At 36.3% G+C, this 18,928-nt stretch overlaps 1 protein-coding gene across 2 annotated transcripts in view; it reads left to right on the top strand.

Moving 5' to 3' along the window:
* VPS37A (VPS37A subunit of ESCRT-I) overlaps positions 1-17,463 on the top strand; it is a 46,500-nt gene extending 29,037 nt beyond the window's left edge. For both annotated transcript variants that reach the window (XM_025933027.2, XM_086703279.1), the window contains exons 5-12: positions 3,343-3,568; positions 5,572-5,642; positions 8,973-9,100; positions 9,182-9,240; positions 9,318-9,386; positions 13,362-13,505; positions 14,455-14,535; positions 16,126-17,463. In XM_025933027.2, the coding sequence (XP_025788812.1) occupies positions 3,343-3,568; positions 5,572-5,642; positions 8,973-9,100; positions 9,182-9,240; positions 9,318-9,386; positions 13,362-13,505; positions 14,455-14,535 (778 nt within the window). In that variant the 3' untranslated portion in view covers positions 16,126-17,463. The remainder of the gene's footprint in view (positions 1-3,342; positions 3,569-5,571; positions 5,643-8,972; positions 9,101-9,181; positions 9,241-9,317; positions 9,387-13,361; positions 13,506-14,454; positions 14,536-16,125) is intronic.
* The last annotated feature ends 1,465 nt before the right edge of the window (positions 17,464-18,928 follow it).

The following is an 18,928-nucleotide window of genomic DNA, read 5'->3' as shown; positions in this document are numbered from 1 at the left end:
AATTTTATCTTCTATATCACTGATTCACTGCTCTGCTTCATAGATCACAGCATCCATTCAATATTTCATCTCGGTTATAGCATTTTTAATTTTCCCTGACTAGATTTTTGTTCTTTTATTTTTTTCAGAAAGGGATTCTCTGGTGTCTTCTATACTTTTCTCAACCCCAGCTAGTGTTCTTATAATCATGGTTTAAAATTGTAGTTCAGACATCTTACTTACATCTGTGTTGATTAAATCCCTGGCCATCATTTCTTCCTGTTCTTTCTTTTGGGGTGAATTCCTCTGTCTTGTCATTTTAGGAGAAGAAAAACAATAAAATAAAAAGTAAAAATTAAAAAAAATATTAACAAAACAAAATCAAATAAAGGAAGCCAATGCCAGGTATGTTTCATTCTGTTTTTTGAAAGAAGCTTGATAGGAAAGAGAAAAAAGAGAAAGGAAAAAAAGTTTAAAAAAATTTTTAAATATTAAAATGGAATAAAATAAAGTAGTATCAAAATTTTCAAGAGAAAATAGAACTCTTTTTACCCGTGAAAGAGAAAAAAAAAATGAAAGAAAAAAGAAAACAACAGAGGCAAAAACAAGCAAAGAAAAGGAACAGTAGACCAAGCAGTTTGAAGGGATTTGTGCTGCTCTTCTGGGGCATGTGCCTGGAGACTACAAATGGGTGGGGTTTGGTGTAACGGCTCCATTGTCCATTTGGTGGCACTGCTTAGCTCATAAGTATGTATACGTGTGCACTAAAGGTGGAAATGGCTTCACCCAGCTCTTTAGTCTCTGGCATGGGCATTTTGTGCCCTTACAGACACACATTCAAGCACCGCTCCTTTGCCTCAGGTTTCTGTCCACTCCCTGCCTTTACCCTGTCTGTGTCCAAGCTATCTCCTTCTAGAGTTTTATCTCACATGGGACTGCGTTTCAAAACCCACACTTCAGAGACCCTCCCTACTTGGACCCATGCTGATTCTCTGGGGGGAGGGTCTCATCAAGCAATGGCCAGGTGCCATCTTGTCCCAGAAAACATTTGCCCGATCACGCAGTGGCAGAGGCTCAGAGTTTACGGTAAATCACAACACACAGCTGGCGCCAGGTTTTGCTGCACTCTGGCATCTCTGTTCCAATATCAGTAAATGTGGCAGCACTCTGGGGTCTGCTGGGACTTTTGCCCTCGGGGAAAACGTATGGCAGTATGCAGTTCATTGCAGGTAGGGCAACTGCTTCTCCCTGTGTGGCACACGGAACCCTCAGACCCCACTGCCTGCTCCTGGGGATTGGTCCTGCTTCCTCACCAGAGCACCTCCAGGCCCTGAGCTCCGAAACTTCAGACTCTGTGCTCCACTGTTTCTAGAATCCTGGCCCTATTGAAACCCTCTCCTTTCTCCCCGTCAGTGGCTTTGAGGAACAGGTTTCTTGTGCAGTCCCCTGTGAGTGCTTTCACTCTTTATTTCTCTCTTTCTCTCCAGCTGTTTTCTTCCTTCATTTCAGCGCGCTGCACTCTTCTTTCTCTTTGTCTCTCTGTCCTCTCTGCGTGAATATGGTTCCCTACCCTCTATGGCTCCATGGTTTTTCTCTCCCCCAATTCACCTCTCTGTACCACGTACCTGCCAAGTTCTCTGGCTCACATTACACAGATTGTTGGATTAATCCTCAGATCATTTTCCTAGGTGTTCAAAATTGTTTGATGCTGATCTGTGTTTCAGGGATGAGAAAAGCTCAAAGTCTCCATACAACTCTTCCATCTTAACTCTCTATCTAGATTTCACCTAATTCTTAAAAGGCCTTAGGATTTTTTTGAATGGTGATTTAAAATCACCTGCTGCATTAGCCCCCAACAGGAGAGTCAACTTGTCCTTTGGACCTTTGAAGCCAGGCATCAACTTCAACTTCTTTTCTCTACCTTAGAAAGTCGTAGATGGCATTTTCTTCCAACAGAAAGCTGTTTTGTCTGCATTGAAAATCCATTCTTTGGTGTAGCCACCTGTATTATTTTCGATCTTCTCAGTAACTTGCTGCAGCTTCTACATCAGCACTAACTGCTTCACCCTGCATTTCTGTGTTACGAAGAAGGCTTCTTTCCTTAAACCTCACGATCCAAAATCTGCCGAGTTCCCACTTTTCTAATGCAGTTTCCTCACCTCTCTCAGCCTTCGTAGAACTGAAGAGCATTAGGGCCTTCCTCTGGGTTAGGCTTTGGCTTAACGGAATGTTATGGCTGGTTTGACCTTCTGTATAAACCATTAACATTTTCTCCACATCTGCATTAAGTCTGTTTCATTTTCTTTTCATTCGTGTGTCACTGGAATAGGACTTTTAATTTCTGTCAAGAACCTTTCCTTTCCATTCACAACTTGGCTGTTTGGCCCAAGAGGCCTAGCTTTTTGCCTGTCTTGGCTTTTGATACACCTTCCTCACCAAGCTCAGTCATTTCTAGGTTTTGATTTAAAGTAAAAGACCTGTGGCTCTCATTTGAACACTTAAGAGGCCATTGTAGGATTATTAATTGGCCTCATTTCAATATTACATCTCAGGGAAGAGGGACACAGATGGGGACCAGCCTGCCAGTGGCACAGTCAGAGCACACACATTTATCAGTTAAGTTCATTGTCTTATATGGGTGCACTTCATGGCACCCCAAGACAGTTACCATAGTAACATCAAAGATCACTGATCACAGATCACCATAACAAAAATAATAATGAAAAAGTTTGAAATATTGCAAGGATTATGACAATGTGATGCCAACGTATGAAATGAGCAGATGCTGTTAGGAAAATAGTGCCACTAGACGAACTTCGATGCATGGTTGTCACAAACACTCAGTTTTTTAAAAGATACGGTATCTGTGAAGCGCAATAAAATGAGTTATGTTTTATATTTGTTTTTAGCAGCTCTTCTCTGCACTTAACTATTTTCCTTTGAAATCTTTTAGAAAAGCAGTCATGACTGTCAGTCATATTTTTCCAGATAAAATGAGAGCTATGATCCAAGCAACCTGTCTTGAATATGTTTTCTGGATTAAACGTCCTCCATTCTTCTTATGAAGATAGCGATTAATGCTAACGGAATGCTCCAAACTCAAAAAGAGCCTGTCTGTTCACTTCTTCTCTGACTAGTTGAATATTATATTTTCTAAAACATTGTGCTTTTTCATGGAAACCATATTTATTGGGGTGGCGTCATATTTTATCAGTTTATATAATATTTTAAGTCAGTTATATGATTATAGTAACAAGATTCTATCTCTGTTGCATGGCCATTGTGATTTAGAACCATGTGGGGATAGTTTTATAGGTTTACCCCTAATGTCTAATCTAATGTTTTTTCTGTCTTTCTTTTTAGCCTATACAGTAATCCAAGTGGGATGCCTCCTTACGCATCTCAGGGTTTTCCATTTCTTCCTCCATATCCTCCACAAGAAGCTAACAGGACTATCACTTCTTTGTCTGTTGCTGACACTATTTCTTCTTCAACAACAAGTTACACAGCAGCCAAACCCGCTGCTCCTTCTTTCGGCGTCCTTTCAAATCTGCCATTACCTGTTCCCACAACAGACGCTTCAGCACCGGTGGGTATCTTCAGTTTTCTACATTTTGTATCCTTGAGATTGTCCAGTCAACAAATATTTATCATATACCTTCTTGTGGCAGCCACTAAGTAAAGCACAAAAGATAAAAAGATTAAATCGCATTTTCAGCTCAGGTAACAAACTCAGAAGTGACCAGCAAATTATCAAATAATTGCAAATATGAAACCTCCAGTAGAGTAGAAGAGGTAGTTTGGAATTACAGTGAAGATACAGTACTCCTAGAAACTGAGGTAGAACTAGAAGCGATGCTTTCATAAAAAATGTGTTTCTGCTTTTTCACCACTTTGTCCTTAGTGCCTCAAACCACCCCTGATACACATAGTAGGTGCTCAATTAAAATGGGGCAGGTAAGTGAATGTATTTGTTTATGTTTGAGGCCAGATTTTGACAGATGGTAATGAATTTGTCAGAATGAGAGGGGTTATGTAAAGTTTTCTGTGAAAAGGCAATAGTATTGACAAAGTCTTGGAGGCGTAAACCAAATTGCATTCTTGTGAAACTGCATTTAATAGATCTCTCTAGCTGTCATAGAGGAAATAGACATGAAGGCACGAGAAGTGATCATGAAAGAGAAGTAGGTCTCAGACTGTGGAGGGTCTGCTCTCTACCTTGCTAAGGGCTTCAAGTGTCTCACTGGTTTAAAAAAATTTTTCTTAAATTAAGTGGTAACTGGGAGCGCCTGGGGGGCTCAGTGAGTTGAACGTCCGACTTCAGCTCAGGTCATAATCTCGCAGCTCGTGAGTTCGAGCCCCGCGTTGGGCTCTGTGCTGACAGCTCGGAGCCTGGAGCCTGCTTCGGATTCTCTGTCTCCCTCTCTCTCTGCCCCTAACCCATGTGCATTCTGTCTCTGTCTCTCTCAAAACTAAATAAACATTAAAAAAAATTAAGTGGTAACTGTTACCATGTGGGACGTTATTGAGAGACTATGTGAATAAAACATATAAAATGATTTAAAAACCTTCATTTTAACCTTCAGTGAGTCTCACCCATAGTAATACTCAAATTAGTATAAACAAAATTACAAGAGAACTTTCCAAGGATCCTCAATTTTAAAAAGTTGTTTTAATTTAAACAACAGATTGCCTGTTATCTCCCCTACTGTCTTGTGGAACTTAGTTATGCAACTATTCAGACTTTTGCCAATTTACTAAATTTTATTTGTATTCAGTATCTTTCAGATGAGACAAATGTATTCTTATGTAGCCGTAAAATCCACAGATAATTCTCTGCACTTGTTACAGATGCAGTTAAGTGTTTTATTTAATAGTCATATACTTGCCCAGGAAAGAGCTAACACAGGTACTTACATGATCCCACGAAAGAAAAAAAAAATTAACCCTATATATACAAGGTATGCTGAAAAATAAGAAAAGAAAGAAAGAAGGGCACCTGGGTGACTCAGTCGGTTAAAGGTCCAACTTTGGCTCAGGTCATGATCTCCCAGTTCATGAATTCAAGCTCTGCATCAGGCTGTATGCTGACAGAGCAGATTCTCTCTCATGCCCTCTCTCTCTCTGCCCCTTGCTCCCCTCTGCCCACATTCTTTCTCTCTCTCAAAATAAATAAACTTTAATTTTTTTTTTTAATTTTTTTTTTTTCAACGTTTATTTATTTTTGGGACAGAGAGAGACAGAGCATGAACGGGCGAGGGGCAGAGAGAGAGGGAGACACAGAATCGGAAACAGGCTCCAGGCTCTGAGCCATCAGCCCAGAGCCCGACGCGGGGCTCGAACTCATGGACCGCGAGATCGTGACCTGGCTGAAGTTGGACGCTTAACCGACTGCGCCACCCAGGCACCCCAAAATAAATAAACTTTAAAAAAAACAAAAGGAGGGGGAAAAATAAGGACAATGTGAGGTGCGAAGATGAGAAGATGAAGGTGATAATTGTAAGATGCGATCCATTAAAAATTACATTTATAAGTAAATAGGAGCAGTCAAAAAGATGGCTAAAGTTTAATACCATTTCAAACTCTCTTTAGATAAGCCAAAATGGTTTTGGTTACAAGATGCCGGACGTCCCTGATGCATTTCCAGAACTCTCAGAACTAAGGTAAAAATCTTGGGAGAGTAACGTTAGTATTCATTGTCTATTTGACCAGATCATCATTGTCATATCCATGTTAAAGGGTGTTTTGGGTTGTTTTTATCTTCACTATTTCTGTATTGTGGTTGTCTTAGTGGGAAAGTTTTATAAATCAGTTTTATGTCTTGTAGTTTGTATTTATTGACTATGTACCCAGGGATTTTTCTAGATACTGGGAATGATATAATATTTTCCAGGATAACAATGTCCTTTCTCTTTTGTGGCTTAGGTTATTGTGAAAATTATTTCTCAGTACATGATCTCCAGCGATTTCAAATATTTCTTGGCCTATTTTAGACCTTCTCATTGTTCCTTTTGTAGGTAGAACTTTGTACATAGAGAAACATATTAATGTTCTCATAAAGTAATAGCACAGTGTTTTTACAAGCCAAATTGTATTCAAATTGATGGGAAATAAATTTGTACTATTCAAGTTTAAGGTCCTATTTTTCATGGAACACTGCTTCTCTCAGACACTTCATGAAAAATTGTTTTGTGGCCACTCAACTTTGGGAAACATTACATCCTTTATACCGCATTGAAGATTTATAATATGCATAAGGCTGTTATTACTAATGCTTCTGAATGTAATTAAAAATCTGTTTTTGTAGTTCTTTTTGTCTTTGGGATATCTCCTACCAGGGATGTACAGCCAGATACCCATGAGAAATCCTACAGTTAAAAAAAAAAAAAAATGTTTACCATAATTGACTCAGTGTTTCACAGTCATTTTTAGGAAGTAGTGATTTATTATTTTCTGCTGATAATATTCAGTGAAGATTTATATTATATTACATACATGTTAAGGTTTTCTAAGCACTGTAATGTTTACAGCAACCCCATAAAGTAGATACTGTTATTTTTCCCATGTTATAAAGGATTCTTTTTTTTCTTCCTTCTTTTAAAAAAAATTATTATGAAAATGTCACAAATACAAAAAGGTGAACCTCTTTGCTTGTCTTGCATCATATACCCTTGTAGCCCTTTTTGGGAAGTGTGGGTATGGGGCAGAATTATTTTAAACCAGATCCCAAACATAGCATTTTTACTCAGTTCTTTACTAAATTTCTCTACCAGGTAAGGACTTTGTGTTTACCATAACCCCAATATCATCATACTTAACAAAATTAATGATAATTCTTTAATAGTATCTCATTACCCCAGGATCTTAATAATTAAATCTCTTCGTTGGTAGTTTAGGTGAATCAGGATCAAAACAAGGTTTACCTATTATATTTGATTACCATATTTATTATGTTTTTTTTAGTTGTGAACCATTCCCCCCATTTTTATCAGTATATATGTGTGTATATATATATATATATATATATATATATATACACACACACACATATGTATATATACACACATACACATATACACATGTAAATACATATATGTGGTAATATAAGTTATATACATGTCATGTTATTATATGTTTGTTGAAGAAATTGGTTATTTGGCTTATAGAATTTCCTATATCCTGTTTTTGCCTAATTGCATCGTTGTAGTACCAGTGAAATGTTCTTCTATTTCCCTATTTCTGTTGGTAGCTAGATATAGAGTTTTAATTAGACTTAGGTTCAGTTTTATCAAATTATTGAGCTGTACACCTTAACCATACACAATGTTTGTTATATGCCAATTATACCTCAGTGGTGAAAAAAAAAAGATTTAGGTTCAGTTCCTTTGGCAAGAATACTTATAATTAGTACATACTTCCTTTTACATCATTTATATAAGGCAACAATGATGTCTGGTTGCCCTATTTTTAGTGACATTAAGACTGAGACAGGTTGAAACATCTAAATTATTGGCTCTCCGTTATTTTGTTAAAGGTTGCAAATGTGATTTTCTACTTCCAGAAAAGGCCAGAATTCTGGAAGATGAACTTTCTTTAAAAACTTTTTTTTTTTAATGTTTATTTATTTTTGAGACAGAGAGAGAGCGTGAGCAGGGTAGGGGCAGAGAGAGAGGGAGACACAGCATCAGAAACAGGCTCTAGGCTCTGAGCTGTCAGCACAGAGCCCGACGCAGGGCTCGAACCCATGAACCACAAGATCAAGACCTGAGCTAAAGTCGGACGCTTAACCGACTGAGCCACCCAGGAGCCCCAGGAAGATGAACTTTCTTAATCAACTATTTAGTTGTATTTAAATACACTTCATATAGGAACAGAAAGACAAATGCTTATTTGGTTTTTTATCAATTTTCCGAACATTGAGTTGATGCACACATAAGCTCCCAACTTTCTGATATGCAAAGGTTTTGGTTTGTTTCTGTAGTTGTTTCTGTTCTTTCAGAAAGTAGTTCTTTCTACTAAGAATTTAAAGTAGAATCTACTTTCTACTAAGAATTCGTAGATTTTTTTAAAACTGTATTTGATATGTTTCAGTCTATTGCAGTCATTATTCTTTTTGATATGTAAGCATTCTGTCTTTAGTCACTAGCAAATTCTTGACATTGGCTTCTATGTCCTTTCTGACAAAACAAAGATGCCATGGGATCATCATGAAATTTATTTTCTCTGGCCTAAAGTCCTTTCTCTGAAAGGCACTTGTTCTTTTTCAAAACTACAATACCAATATTATTACTGTGATTCTTGAATTCAGGATAAGAGTTTGTTTCTTATACTTTTGTGTTTTTGTATTTCTTTTGTGTTGTGGCTGAAATGTACAGCCTAATACTATTTTTTAAAGTCTCTGAATAATACTTCTCTGGATGGTATGTAACTTAGAAAAAGCCAGTTTCATTCATTTCTATTTACTCTGAATTTTATAGACTTCTTTTAATTTATTTTTTTAAATTACATAATGCTTTAATATGGATCTGTAGTCAAAACTAATAAAGGTTTAGCTTCCATTCCTATCCACCCATCCAGTTCCCGCTTTCACCCTGTGGATATTGACTTTTGGTTAGTCCACCATGATTGCTTTTCTTTAAATATTTTATGAATCTGTACACACACATATGCATATAGTCACCTTTTATTATGATAACCCCACACCTTTTAGCTAAACAGGTACAGAGAAGTTAACTTGTGACTCTTCATGAACCCTACTCTCCTGTCATGATTGGATGTTACACTCGGACTAATTTGTGCTCCATTGTGGTTGGTTGATACTTTATTTGTTTTTAAGGTCATAATTTGCATTCTTACATGCATATATAAAAACTGATAGTTCAAAAATTATTTAGAGCCCTGTCAACTGAATAAAATGGAAAAATTGTGAATATATGTCATCACGGAGAAAACAAGATGACTGATACTCATGAACTTTTCTGTTGTGCTGCTAGTGTATCACAGCTTACAGATATGAATGAACAAGAGGAGATATTACTGGAACAATTTGTGACTTTGCCTCAACTAAAACAGATAATTACCGACAAGGATGACTTAGTAAAAAGTATTGAAGAGCTAGCAAGTATGTCTTTCCTTACTTCTTAAGTTGTCTGAGAAAAATATGATCTTTAACCTAGAAATAAACCAGAAATTTATCTTACAGGAAAAAATCTTCTTTTGGAGCCCAGCTTGGAAGCCAAAAGGCAAATTGTTTTAGATAAGGTGAGTTAGTTACCATTTTAAAGAAATTCATACAACTTACAAATATAATCAAATAACATTTTTTTAAAATCTTTTAGTATGAGTTGCTTACACAACTGAAATCTACTTTTGAAAAGAAGATGCAAAGGCAGCATGAACTTAGTGAGGTAAGATGTTTAGCTCTTTTCCTTTACCATAAGATTTTATTTGTACATTTAATGAATTAATTTATTTAAGGGAGAGAGTGCAAGACTGGGGAGAGGCGAGGGGGGGTGGGGGAAGAGAGAGGGAGGGAGAGAGAGAGAGAGAGAGAGAGAGAGAGAGAGAGAGAGAAAGAGAAAGAGAATATCTTAAGTTCCATGCTCAGCAAAGAGCCCAATATGGGGCTTGATCCCATGATCCTGGGATCATGACCTGAGCCTAAATCAAGATTCAGACGCTAAACCAACTGAGCCACCCAGGAACCCCATAGGAAAAATTTTTAATCTCAATATGCATGAGCCACATTCTTACTTTCATTATCAGAAAGCATTTATTAGGCGACTTTCTTTATAAGGCTTGATACCTTTAAGTGAGATGAATAGCTCTCAGTTATGGAGCATTATAAATGATTTGTTCTGATGCAAGAGCATATTTGGTTCCAAAGCAGAAAAATACAAAAAGCCCCAGAAATAACTTTTCTGAGAATGTTATTATGATGCCAGTTTACCTTCTATAATAAAATCTAACAACAAAAAACTTGAACTTCAGTCTCACTTTTAAGCTTATATACAGATACCTTAAATGAAAACTTAGCAAATGGAAAGACATGAAATTGTAAAGTTTAATTCACCACAAATAGTAGACTCTTTGCTAGAGATCCAATTAAATAAAAAATAAAAATCACTTTATAAAATTACTTGAAGCATTTATAAAATTCAACTTACACTGCACTATGTTGTTTTCATATATTGCCCATTATTCCCTCAAAATCCTAGGAGGTAGGCGTTGGTACTACTTTTTCATAGTACAGATGAACATTCTGAGGCCCAGGGATATTAAATAACTTCCCTGATGTCATATAAATAGAAAGTGTCAGAGTCAGGAATCAAATGTAAACTGTCCTCCCTCTTAACCAGAAAATCTGAGAGAACCCAATGAAATACTCTTGGATGCACGTTAGAGTTTAGTAGATACTGAATAAGCTTTTCACAATATTCCTATGATTCTTTATAAATTTTTAGTAAACTAAGAATAGAAATTAATTCTTAACTTGATAAAGAATATTAGAAACCAACAGCAAAAATTTGAATTGCTAAACATTTTCAAGATCCCCTTAACATTAGGAATAAGACAGTGATGCCCCAATATAACTCCTGTTTAGCAATGCTGGAAAGGTTCAGGCCACTGCAACAAGACAAGAAAAAAGAGGTACAGTATAAAAGAAAAAATAAAATAGTTGTTTACCAAAAACAAGCAAAAATCCTAGCATATTGAGAAAGTTTCCCCCGAGATTGCAGCAGCTACTAATGCAAAGTGAGGTAGAGAAAAAAAACTCATTTACAATAGCAACAGAACTGTAATATACCTAGAACTGAACCCGGTGAAGGAAGTTAGGAAACTTTACTGAATGACAAAAAAGAACACTTGAGTAAATGGAGCAACCTAAAATATTCATGGAGTGAATCCACTATTATAAAGATTTCATTCTTCTCAAAATAACTTAAAAATTTACTTTAAAAAAAATTTTATTTTAGAGTGCGTGAGCAGGGGAGAGGGGCAGAGAGAAAGAAATCTTAAGTAGGCTCCATGCTCAGCATGGACTGAGCCACCCAGGCACCCCCAAAAATTTAATTTACTTCTTTTTCAAGTTTTATTTTATGTATTTATTTTGAGAGAGGGAGCACGAGTGGGGAAGAGGCAGAGACAGGGAGACAGAGAATCCCAAGTAGGCTCTGCATTCTCAGTGCAGAGCCTGATGTCAGGCTCGAACTCACAGCCCATGACATCATGACCTGAGCCAAAATCCAAGAGTCAGATGTTTAGCCAACTGAGCCACCAGGTGCCTCTAATGTACTTCTAGTCAAAATCCCCAGTTTTTTTTTTTTTTTCAGTTTGATTTATTCTAAAGTTCATCTGAAAAACTAAATGGTTAAAAGTGGTCAGGAAGAGCTTGAACAAAAAGAATCAATGGGGGAAGAAACCACCCCCCCCCCTTCCAGGTGTTAGAATAACACTATAAAACCTCATAATTTAAAAGATTATTTTTCTAGGAAGAGAAAAATAGTTTTATGGAGCAGACTGTGCAACTCAGAAATAGACTTGTGTATATGAGTAATGGGTTAGAGAAAATTGAGGGTTTAATAAATATTTAATTGGCAGTCCATTTAGAAAGAAGATCCCTGTATCACACCATACACACTTAAAATATTCCAGAATTATGAAAAGTAATTATGAGATTATGGTGGGAAAATGCTTTCCAAGTATCATACAAGAGGCAGAAGCACAAAAAAAATTAATTTTGTTTATCTGTCTATAAGTTTAAAACTTGCATATACTGAAGATTATAATATCAAAATTAAAAGAAAAGGGAACAAATATTTGTAGCATATGTAGCACGTACGAATGCCAGTGGCCCATAAAGAGTCCTGACAAATAGGCAAAGGAAAGAACAAGAAACTCAAAAAGAAATATGAATGTCCAATAAACCTACGGGTATACTCGGTCTTCTGTGCCACTTATAATTGCTTGAAATTATTTTTGAAACACTTAAAAAATACAACCTTGATTCCTACGCTTGTGTCTCGATGTGCTCACTCAGAATCTTCGGGAATGATGAGTCAGTCTTCTCACTCTAAAGCATATAAATCATTTCATTAGACTGTTGTTGCAATGAGTGCAGAAACATGCCGTATTGTATTCGCCCATATACCCAGTACCGGGTCCAGTGCTTGGCACAGAGTAGATACTCAATAAATATTCAATGAATAAATAAATGGAAACATTTGAAAAGACATTCAGCCTGTCAGTAATAAAAATAATCAAATTTTACATCATCCATGTGAGCCAGACTTGCAAAGATAGATGACCAGTGTTGGCAAGGGTGATAAGAAAATGGTTCATTCGTGTACGTGATGTATCAGTGGGTTGCCACCTTACACCCACTAGCATGACTATTATTAAAAATAGTCTTATTTCTGGCAATTAGGTCTTCAGTCCACTTTAAGTTCATTTTTTTTGAGTTCAATTTTACATGTGAGGTAAAATAAGGGTCCACCTTCATGTGGCATGTGAAGATCCAGTTGTCCCTGCACTATTTGTCCAAAACTGTCTTTTCCCCCACTGAATGGTCTTGGCACACTTTTTGAAAACATTTGACCATGTATGTGAGGGTATATCTTGGGGCTTGATCTTTCATTTGTCTACATGTCTCTTAGGTCAGTACAGCACTGTTTTGATCGCTGTCACTTTGTAATAAGTTTTGAAGTCAGCAAATATGCGTCTTTATTCTTCCTTTTCAAGATTATTTTGGCTATTTGGGGTCACTTGAGATTCTGATGAATTTTAGCATGGGTTTTTCTTTTTCTGCCAAAAATGTCATGGAGATTTTGATAGGAATCACATTGACTGTGTAGAACACTTTGGGTAGTATTGTCATCTTAACAGTATTAAGTCTTCCAGTCCATGCACCCGAGATGTCTTTCTGCTTATTCGTGACTTCTTCAGTTTTTTTCAGCAGTGTTTGTGCAGGTCTTGTGCCTTTTCGGTTGAATTTATTCCCATCGCTTTCGCCATATTCATTAGAAGTGTGTCCCTGTGTGCAGCCCACCCTCAAGTGAAGGTGATTTACACAAGGGCAGCAACACCAGGAGCTGGGGATAATTAGGTGTCCTCTTAGAGGGTGCCTACCGCAATGACCTAATTCCTAAATTAGAAGGAGACACCGATTGGCCCAGTTTCCCCTCATTTACTGGTTTGCAGCTTTGGATTGGGTTTTTTTGTGGTAGGTATCTACCCTTATCTCCAAAAGCTGAGGACTTGGGTGGTAGCAGATTTCCTCAAAAAGACGCAACATAAGGCGTACAATGAATTTCTCCCTTCCCCTGTCTCATTTTTCTGAGCGGTGTAAATAAACTAAATGAGCGCTTGATTTTCTTTTTCAGAGCTGTAGTGCGAGTGCCTTGCAGGCAAGATTGAAAGTAGCTGCTCATGAAGCTGAGGAAGAATCTGATAATATTGCTGAAGATTTCTTAGAGGGAAAAACCGAAATAGATGATTTTCTCAGTAGCTTCATGGAAAAGAGAACAGTATGTAATACTCTTCAGTCGAGGACAAGGGACAGTGTAATATCCAATTGCTTAACTGTATTCATGAGCAAACGTTAGCGCAGTACTGAGCTGCAGTTTTGAGTGCCATGAGAAGAGACGAAAGAACCTCTGTTCTTTAAGAATGATAGCAGCATCTTACTATGATTTTGTTCTAAAGCTACTATATCAGCTAAAGTCTAGTCAATGGTTGTAGGCTATGCACCTTCTTATGTTCAGCAAGTTGTTTCAAAAGGGAATAATGTATACTTAGTTATTTTAAAACTTATAAATGTTACTGAGAACATTCTGGAATAGTTTCTTTTCTGTTCTGATTTTCATTACATTTAAAGAAAGATCAAGAAAGTCTATTTAACAGTATCTTGCCTTTCGATAAAGTTCTAAATATTTACCTAATTTCTCTGAAACATCACATTTTAAAAGTAACCTTTTCTTAATAAACTTTATAAAATGTGTATGATATATATGCATATCCTATTAAGGAACATGGCCAGGTTTTGTTATCCCCATTTTCCATCAGAGAAAATTGAAGTTTAGGCACATTAAAAACTATGGTTATAGCATTTGCGAGGCATTGATTTCTAGTTTATTCTTCTTTGATATTATATAACTGTACCTTGAAGTTTTAATTAATCTTCCTGATTAACAACAGTAGGATTTTTATATTTTTAGAACACAGGTATTTGAAATTACATAATCAGAGAATTGATATAAAGAGGTTTATTTTACATTCTGGAAGTTTACAGGCAAAGGTTATCTTCCAAATACAATTCAGTGTTTGTGGGGTGATGATTTTTAAATTCTGAGCTACCTTAAACATTCAAAAGTAAAAAATGTCAACAAGTTAAAGGATTCTTATATGAATTCTGTCCTAATGTAGGAAGCAGTAAGTAAATCACTGGAGAAATGACTGGTACTTTAAATCTTCTAGATTTGCCACTGTAGAAGAGCCAAGGAAGAGAAACTTCAACAAGCAATAACAACGCACAGCCAATTCCATGCTCCACTATAGGTAAATTGTTTTCCAGAAAGTTTGAGTATTCTTTAATTGAAGTATTCTTACCAGTGCCTGTTGAGTTCTGTCTTAGCTTTTGTGTTATATGCAACATATAAAATGCTCTGTGTTATACATTATGTATAATTTTATATACGTAAGCATTTAACCAATAGAAATCTTTTGGATATTTTGTCACTGTGCTGTTGCCTTAAATGAATTTCTTTTTTGTTTTTTTGTGTGTTTGTTTGTTTTTTAGTGTTTGACAGCTACGTATGTAGAATTATAAACTCTATCTATGATTAGTACCTTTCTCTTAGCTGGTATATGGAGTAAACCGTATCACCGTTGACATTTCTCACTAGTCTCCTTTGTCATTTCTTCCTTTAAGATGAACTTCCAGTCTGTCTCTTTTCCATCTCACACCAGGATTATTCCAGTAAATGTTTTGCCAGTCCCCTGAATTGAGGCTTTCCCCTTCCTATAGAGCACTGACAGAGTGATCTTCCTAAAACCAGCCAATGGTATAATTTCTCTGCTCTAGAACTTAGCAATGGCAGTATCACTATTAAATTTCTCTCTGGTTTTAAGCCCTCTGTAATCTGGCATATATTCGAGAGCACGCACTTTAATTTTCCATTTTCCCCATATGTTCTCCATTTGATGTTCTTTCTCTTATTACTGTGTCTTTGTTCAGTCCCAACACTCTCTTCCTTTTCCTCTCCATCTATCTAGTTTTAGGAATGATTTGGTTTTAAAAACTATTGCCCACCCCACCAAATTTGAGTAAAAGCTTGTGTTATTGAACAATGCAGAGATAGTTTGTAGAGCCAAAATGTAGGAAAGGACAGCTCAGATGCTGAGCTTGAAAACAGGGCAGGAGGCTGTAATAACCAAAGGCTTCTTCTCACACCCTTGCCAAGGCTGCTTGTTTCTCATTTTCACATCTGTTCTTTTCTGTCTCTCACTCTCATGTGCTTCCCCCACCTTGCTCTTCAGAGAGCCTTTCTTTGTTACACTTACACATGCTCCACCATTGCTGCCCACAGGCCTGACCGTATTAGGATGGTTCAAGTAGCTCATGGCGACTAACCGGGGTTTCACTACAAATCCCCAGCAAATAGGCTGACCCGGCAGCAGCTTGGCCAGCAGATTAGCGTCATGTCTGTGGTCCTTTGCTCATTCAGGTGGGCTGAAGCAGTGCACTCTGAGAAGGGAGCATGGGAACCTCCCTGGGAGCATTTATAGCGAGGGAAATGGCAGGAATTTCTTCTCTCCACCTCAAACTCATCTGCCCCTTCTCTTCATCTAGTCGTACGTAATGTTAGTGCCAACATTGACTTGTTTTATATCTTGTTTTATATCTTGTTTTTTAAATCATACTGTCAGTCCCTTGGGGAGGGGTTGATTTCTCATATCACAGTTTAAGAAGAGAGTGGGCACTGAGTAATTGTTTATATGAACATGCTAGAATCCTTTCCCCACCTCTTTTCCCTCATAGTCCAGTTATCTTCTTATAGACATGTCTGAATTGGAAGAGAATATCATGAGATGAGAATTTATCATCTTAAGTTAAATCTTAGGGTTTTCTATGTTCTTTCTTTTCAGATTTTCCTGAAAACCTACCAAGACAGAAATGACACAAGACTAATAAGCAAATTAATATGTATGGTTTGCAAATTGGTATTTCATCACAGTGACTGAATTCATAGATACCCTGTATAGATTGTATACAGAACTGAGACTGATTTTGTACAGATTAGAATGATTGCTATGGTCTTTGCTTTGAGAAATTTTTCTGCACGATTTGCACTATAAATGTTTATTTATTGTTGATAAATCCTATCATATTTAAGTTTCACTGCTGGCCCTCTGTTATTAAGTACCTATGCATGTGATTTTAGCTAGTATCAATATTTTATAAAAATTGCCTCATTTAAATTTATATTTTTAATTTGAAACTGCCTCCTTTCTTTATCAAGAATGGTTTGTTTAGATATTTTTCCTGTCAACCTTTTTGAAAAATTACTATTTTCAACTGTAGAAAGCCTTATTTTTCCTTATTTCCAGATGATAAATTTTCAAAAAACATTTGTTTTTAAATATTCATAATGTCAGGAAACACCATGCCTACAAATGTGCCGTCTCAAAAAGGTAACTTTTAATAACACTAAATGAAAAGAATACATCAGCTGCTCATACATGATTTAATTTTTAAAATTAAAGATACATTTAAGAAGCAATACAAGTAAATATATATTTTACCTAATAGAAAAAGATTGCCTTCCACTTCATCTAGTCCAACAACTTTTCATAATAATGTTTTTATATAAGTAACTAATAGGTTTGTGATTGGATAATAATATACTTTCTAAATTCTTATGTTAAGAACAATCTTTTTGTTAATAAGTAGTAATTCTAGACACAGAAGTCAATGAATTCTTTTGATCTTTACTGTGAGTTAGCTTTTCATAGAGAACAGCTTTAGTAATAAAATTAATATTTAACTTTTAGGCAATCTAGTTTTTATTTAATTTTATTGAAAATTCTTTTTAAATTGTGCTACGTTCAGCAGTTTGCTTCTATACAATGTTATAGAAGGAACACATTTTATAGGTAGCTGTGAAAGCTAATAAAGGAGAAAATCTGGAACTGTATGTATCTGAGGCTTTGGTAAGGGTATCTAAATCACAAAACAACCTAACACATATCTTCGTTTAAATTTCATCCCAGTATGTATTGTCATTCCAAATGCCAGCATTTGGTACAGTGTTTTTTTCTTCATTCTTTTTCTTTCTCTACATGTTCTGGCAATAGAACTTTAGGAAGAATATAATTATTTTCTTAGACTTGACAAATACTTAATTCTTAGTCTGTGTTTATGGAAAAGCAAGTATTCATATGGACTATAAATATATAATTGGAATAAATTAACTTTCATTAATTGCCTGTCTCACTGGCGCTGTACTAAGGGCATGCTGTTTAATCTTCAAAATGACCAGACATTATTTTTAAGGATTTGTAGATGAAAGAACTCAGGTAAGTGTCTTAAATTTGTGGCAGCCTTCTGGGTATTTAGAAACCTTTCCTTACAGACCAGCAGAACTTCCAATTGTCCCAGCAGTCACTGCACTGGAGGACATAATTGTCTTTTGCAGACCATCAGGTAGCTTTCTTAGAAACTGTAGAACCCATAACAAGAAACCAGCAGATCACAGTCATTCTGAAGGGACATCAGTCCATTTGATCTACCAATGTACTTAAACATCTGTTCAAAAAAAGTCCTTGTGGAAATACTATAAAACAGCCACTCAAACATGGTTTAGGTGCTTGGGTGCTCATCTCCTTTCCCCTCCACAGAGACAACAACAACAAAACAAAAACAAACAAAAAACATAAATTTTCTTATACAGTAAATTTCTTCCACATAATTACATAATTCATCTCAGTGTTTCTTATTCTTTAAGCCAAAATGCCTAGTTTCATTCTCTACCAGTTAACATAGCTTGCTTTCTCCTTCCAAAATTAGACAGCCTCCTTACAACTTAGTCATTACAAAAAAGTTTGATCGTGAATATCTGCGTTTAACCAACAGACAATTCAGTTCAGATATAGGTTGTGTAAGTTGTCCAAGATAGAAGAAAGTCTGCATTTGAATAATGCTCTGAACTTTGGTTTTCTTTTGCAATGGAAAGTAAGTGATTTTGGGGGTAATTTTATGGCCATGTTGTTTTCTTCTAAAAATTGGTCATCTGGAGAAGTCATAACAGGGGGGGAAATGGCTGCCAAGGCAGTTTCTGGTTTTACTTTAACATATAATAGAAGACCAGATGGAAATCAGGAATATTATTCAGAGTAGAGGTTTGTCATGGGTAGAAATTTAAACACTGATATCTCAAAATAGAAGAAAGTTTTCTAAATAAATAGGATGTACAGTAAAGATACCTGTCTCTGGGGCGCCTGGGTGGCTCAGTCAGTTACGTGTCTGACTTCAACTCAGGTCACTATCTCGCAGTCTGTGAGTTTGAGCCCCGCGTCGGGCTCTGGGCTGATGGCTCAGAGCCTGGAGCCTACTTCCGATTCTGTTTCCTTCTGTCTCTGCCCCTCCCCCCGTTCATGTTCTGTCTCTGTCTCAAAAATGAATAAACGTTAAAAAATAAAGTTAAAAAAAAAATATATATATATTGTCTCCAAATTGGAAGATGTTCTAGGAATAAACTAGACTAGGAAATTTATATTGGAGTAGAGGTTGTTTTACAGGTAAGTTTGATCACAATTTACATATGCTTAAATTGAAGGAATTTCAATGAAAATTGGAATTCATTTTTAGGGCAAGAATGTAAACTGGTCTTAGAAAATAAATTCGTATGCCAAGGTTTCCCTTGTCTTCACCTACCTTTATTCTGAAAAA

Source organism: Puma concolor, chromosome B1 (assembly GCF_028749965.1).
Source record: "Puma concolor isolate L17-30 chromosome B1, mPumCon1.1.hap2, whole genome shotgun sequence".
Lineage (NCBI taxonomy): Eukaryota > Metazoa > Chordata > Mammalia > Carnivora > Felidae > Puma > Puma concolor.
This window is presented reverse-complemented; position numbering and strand designations above follow the sequence as displayed.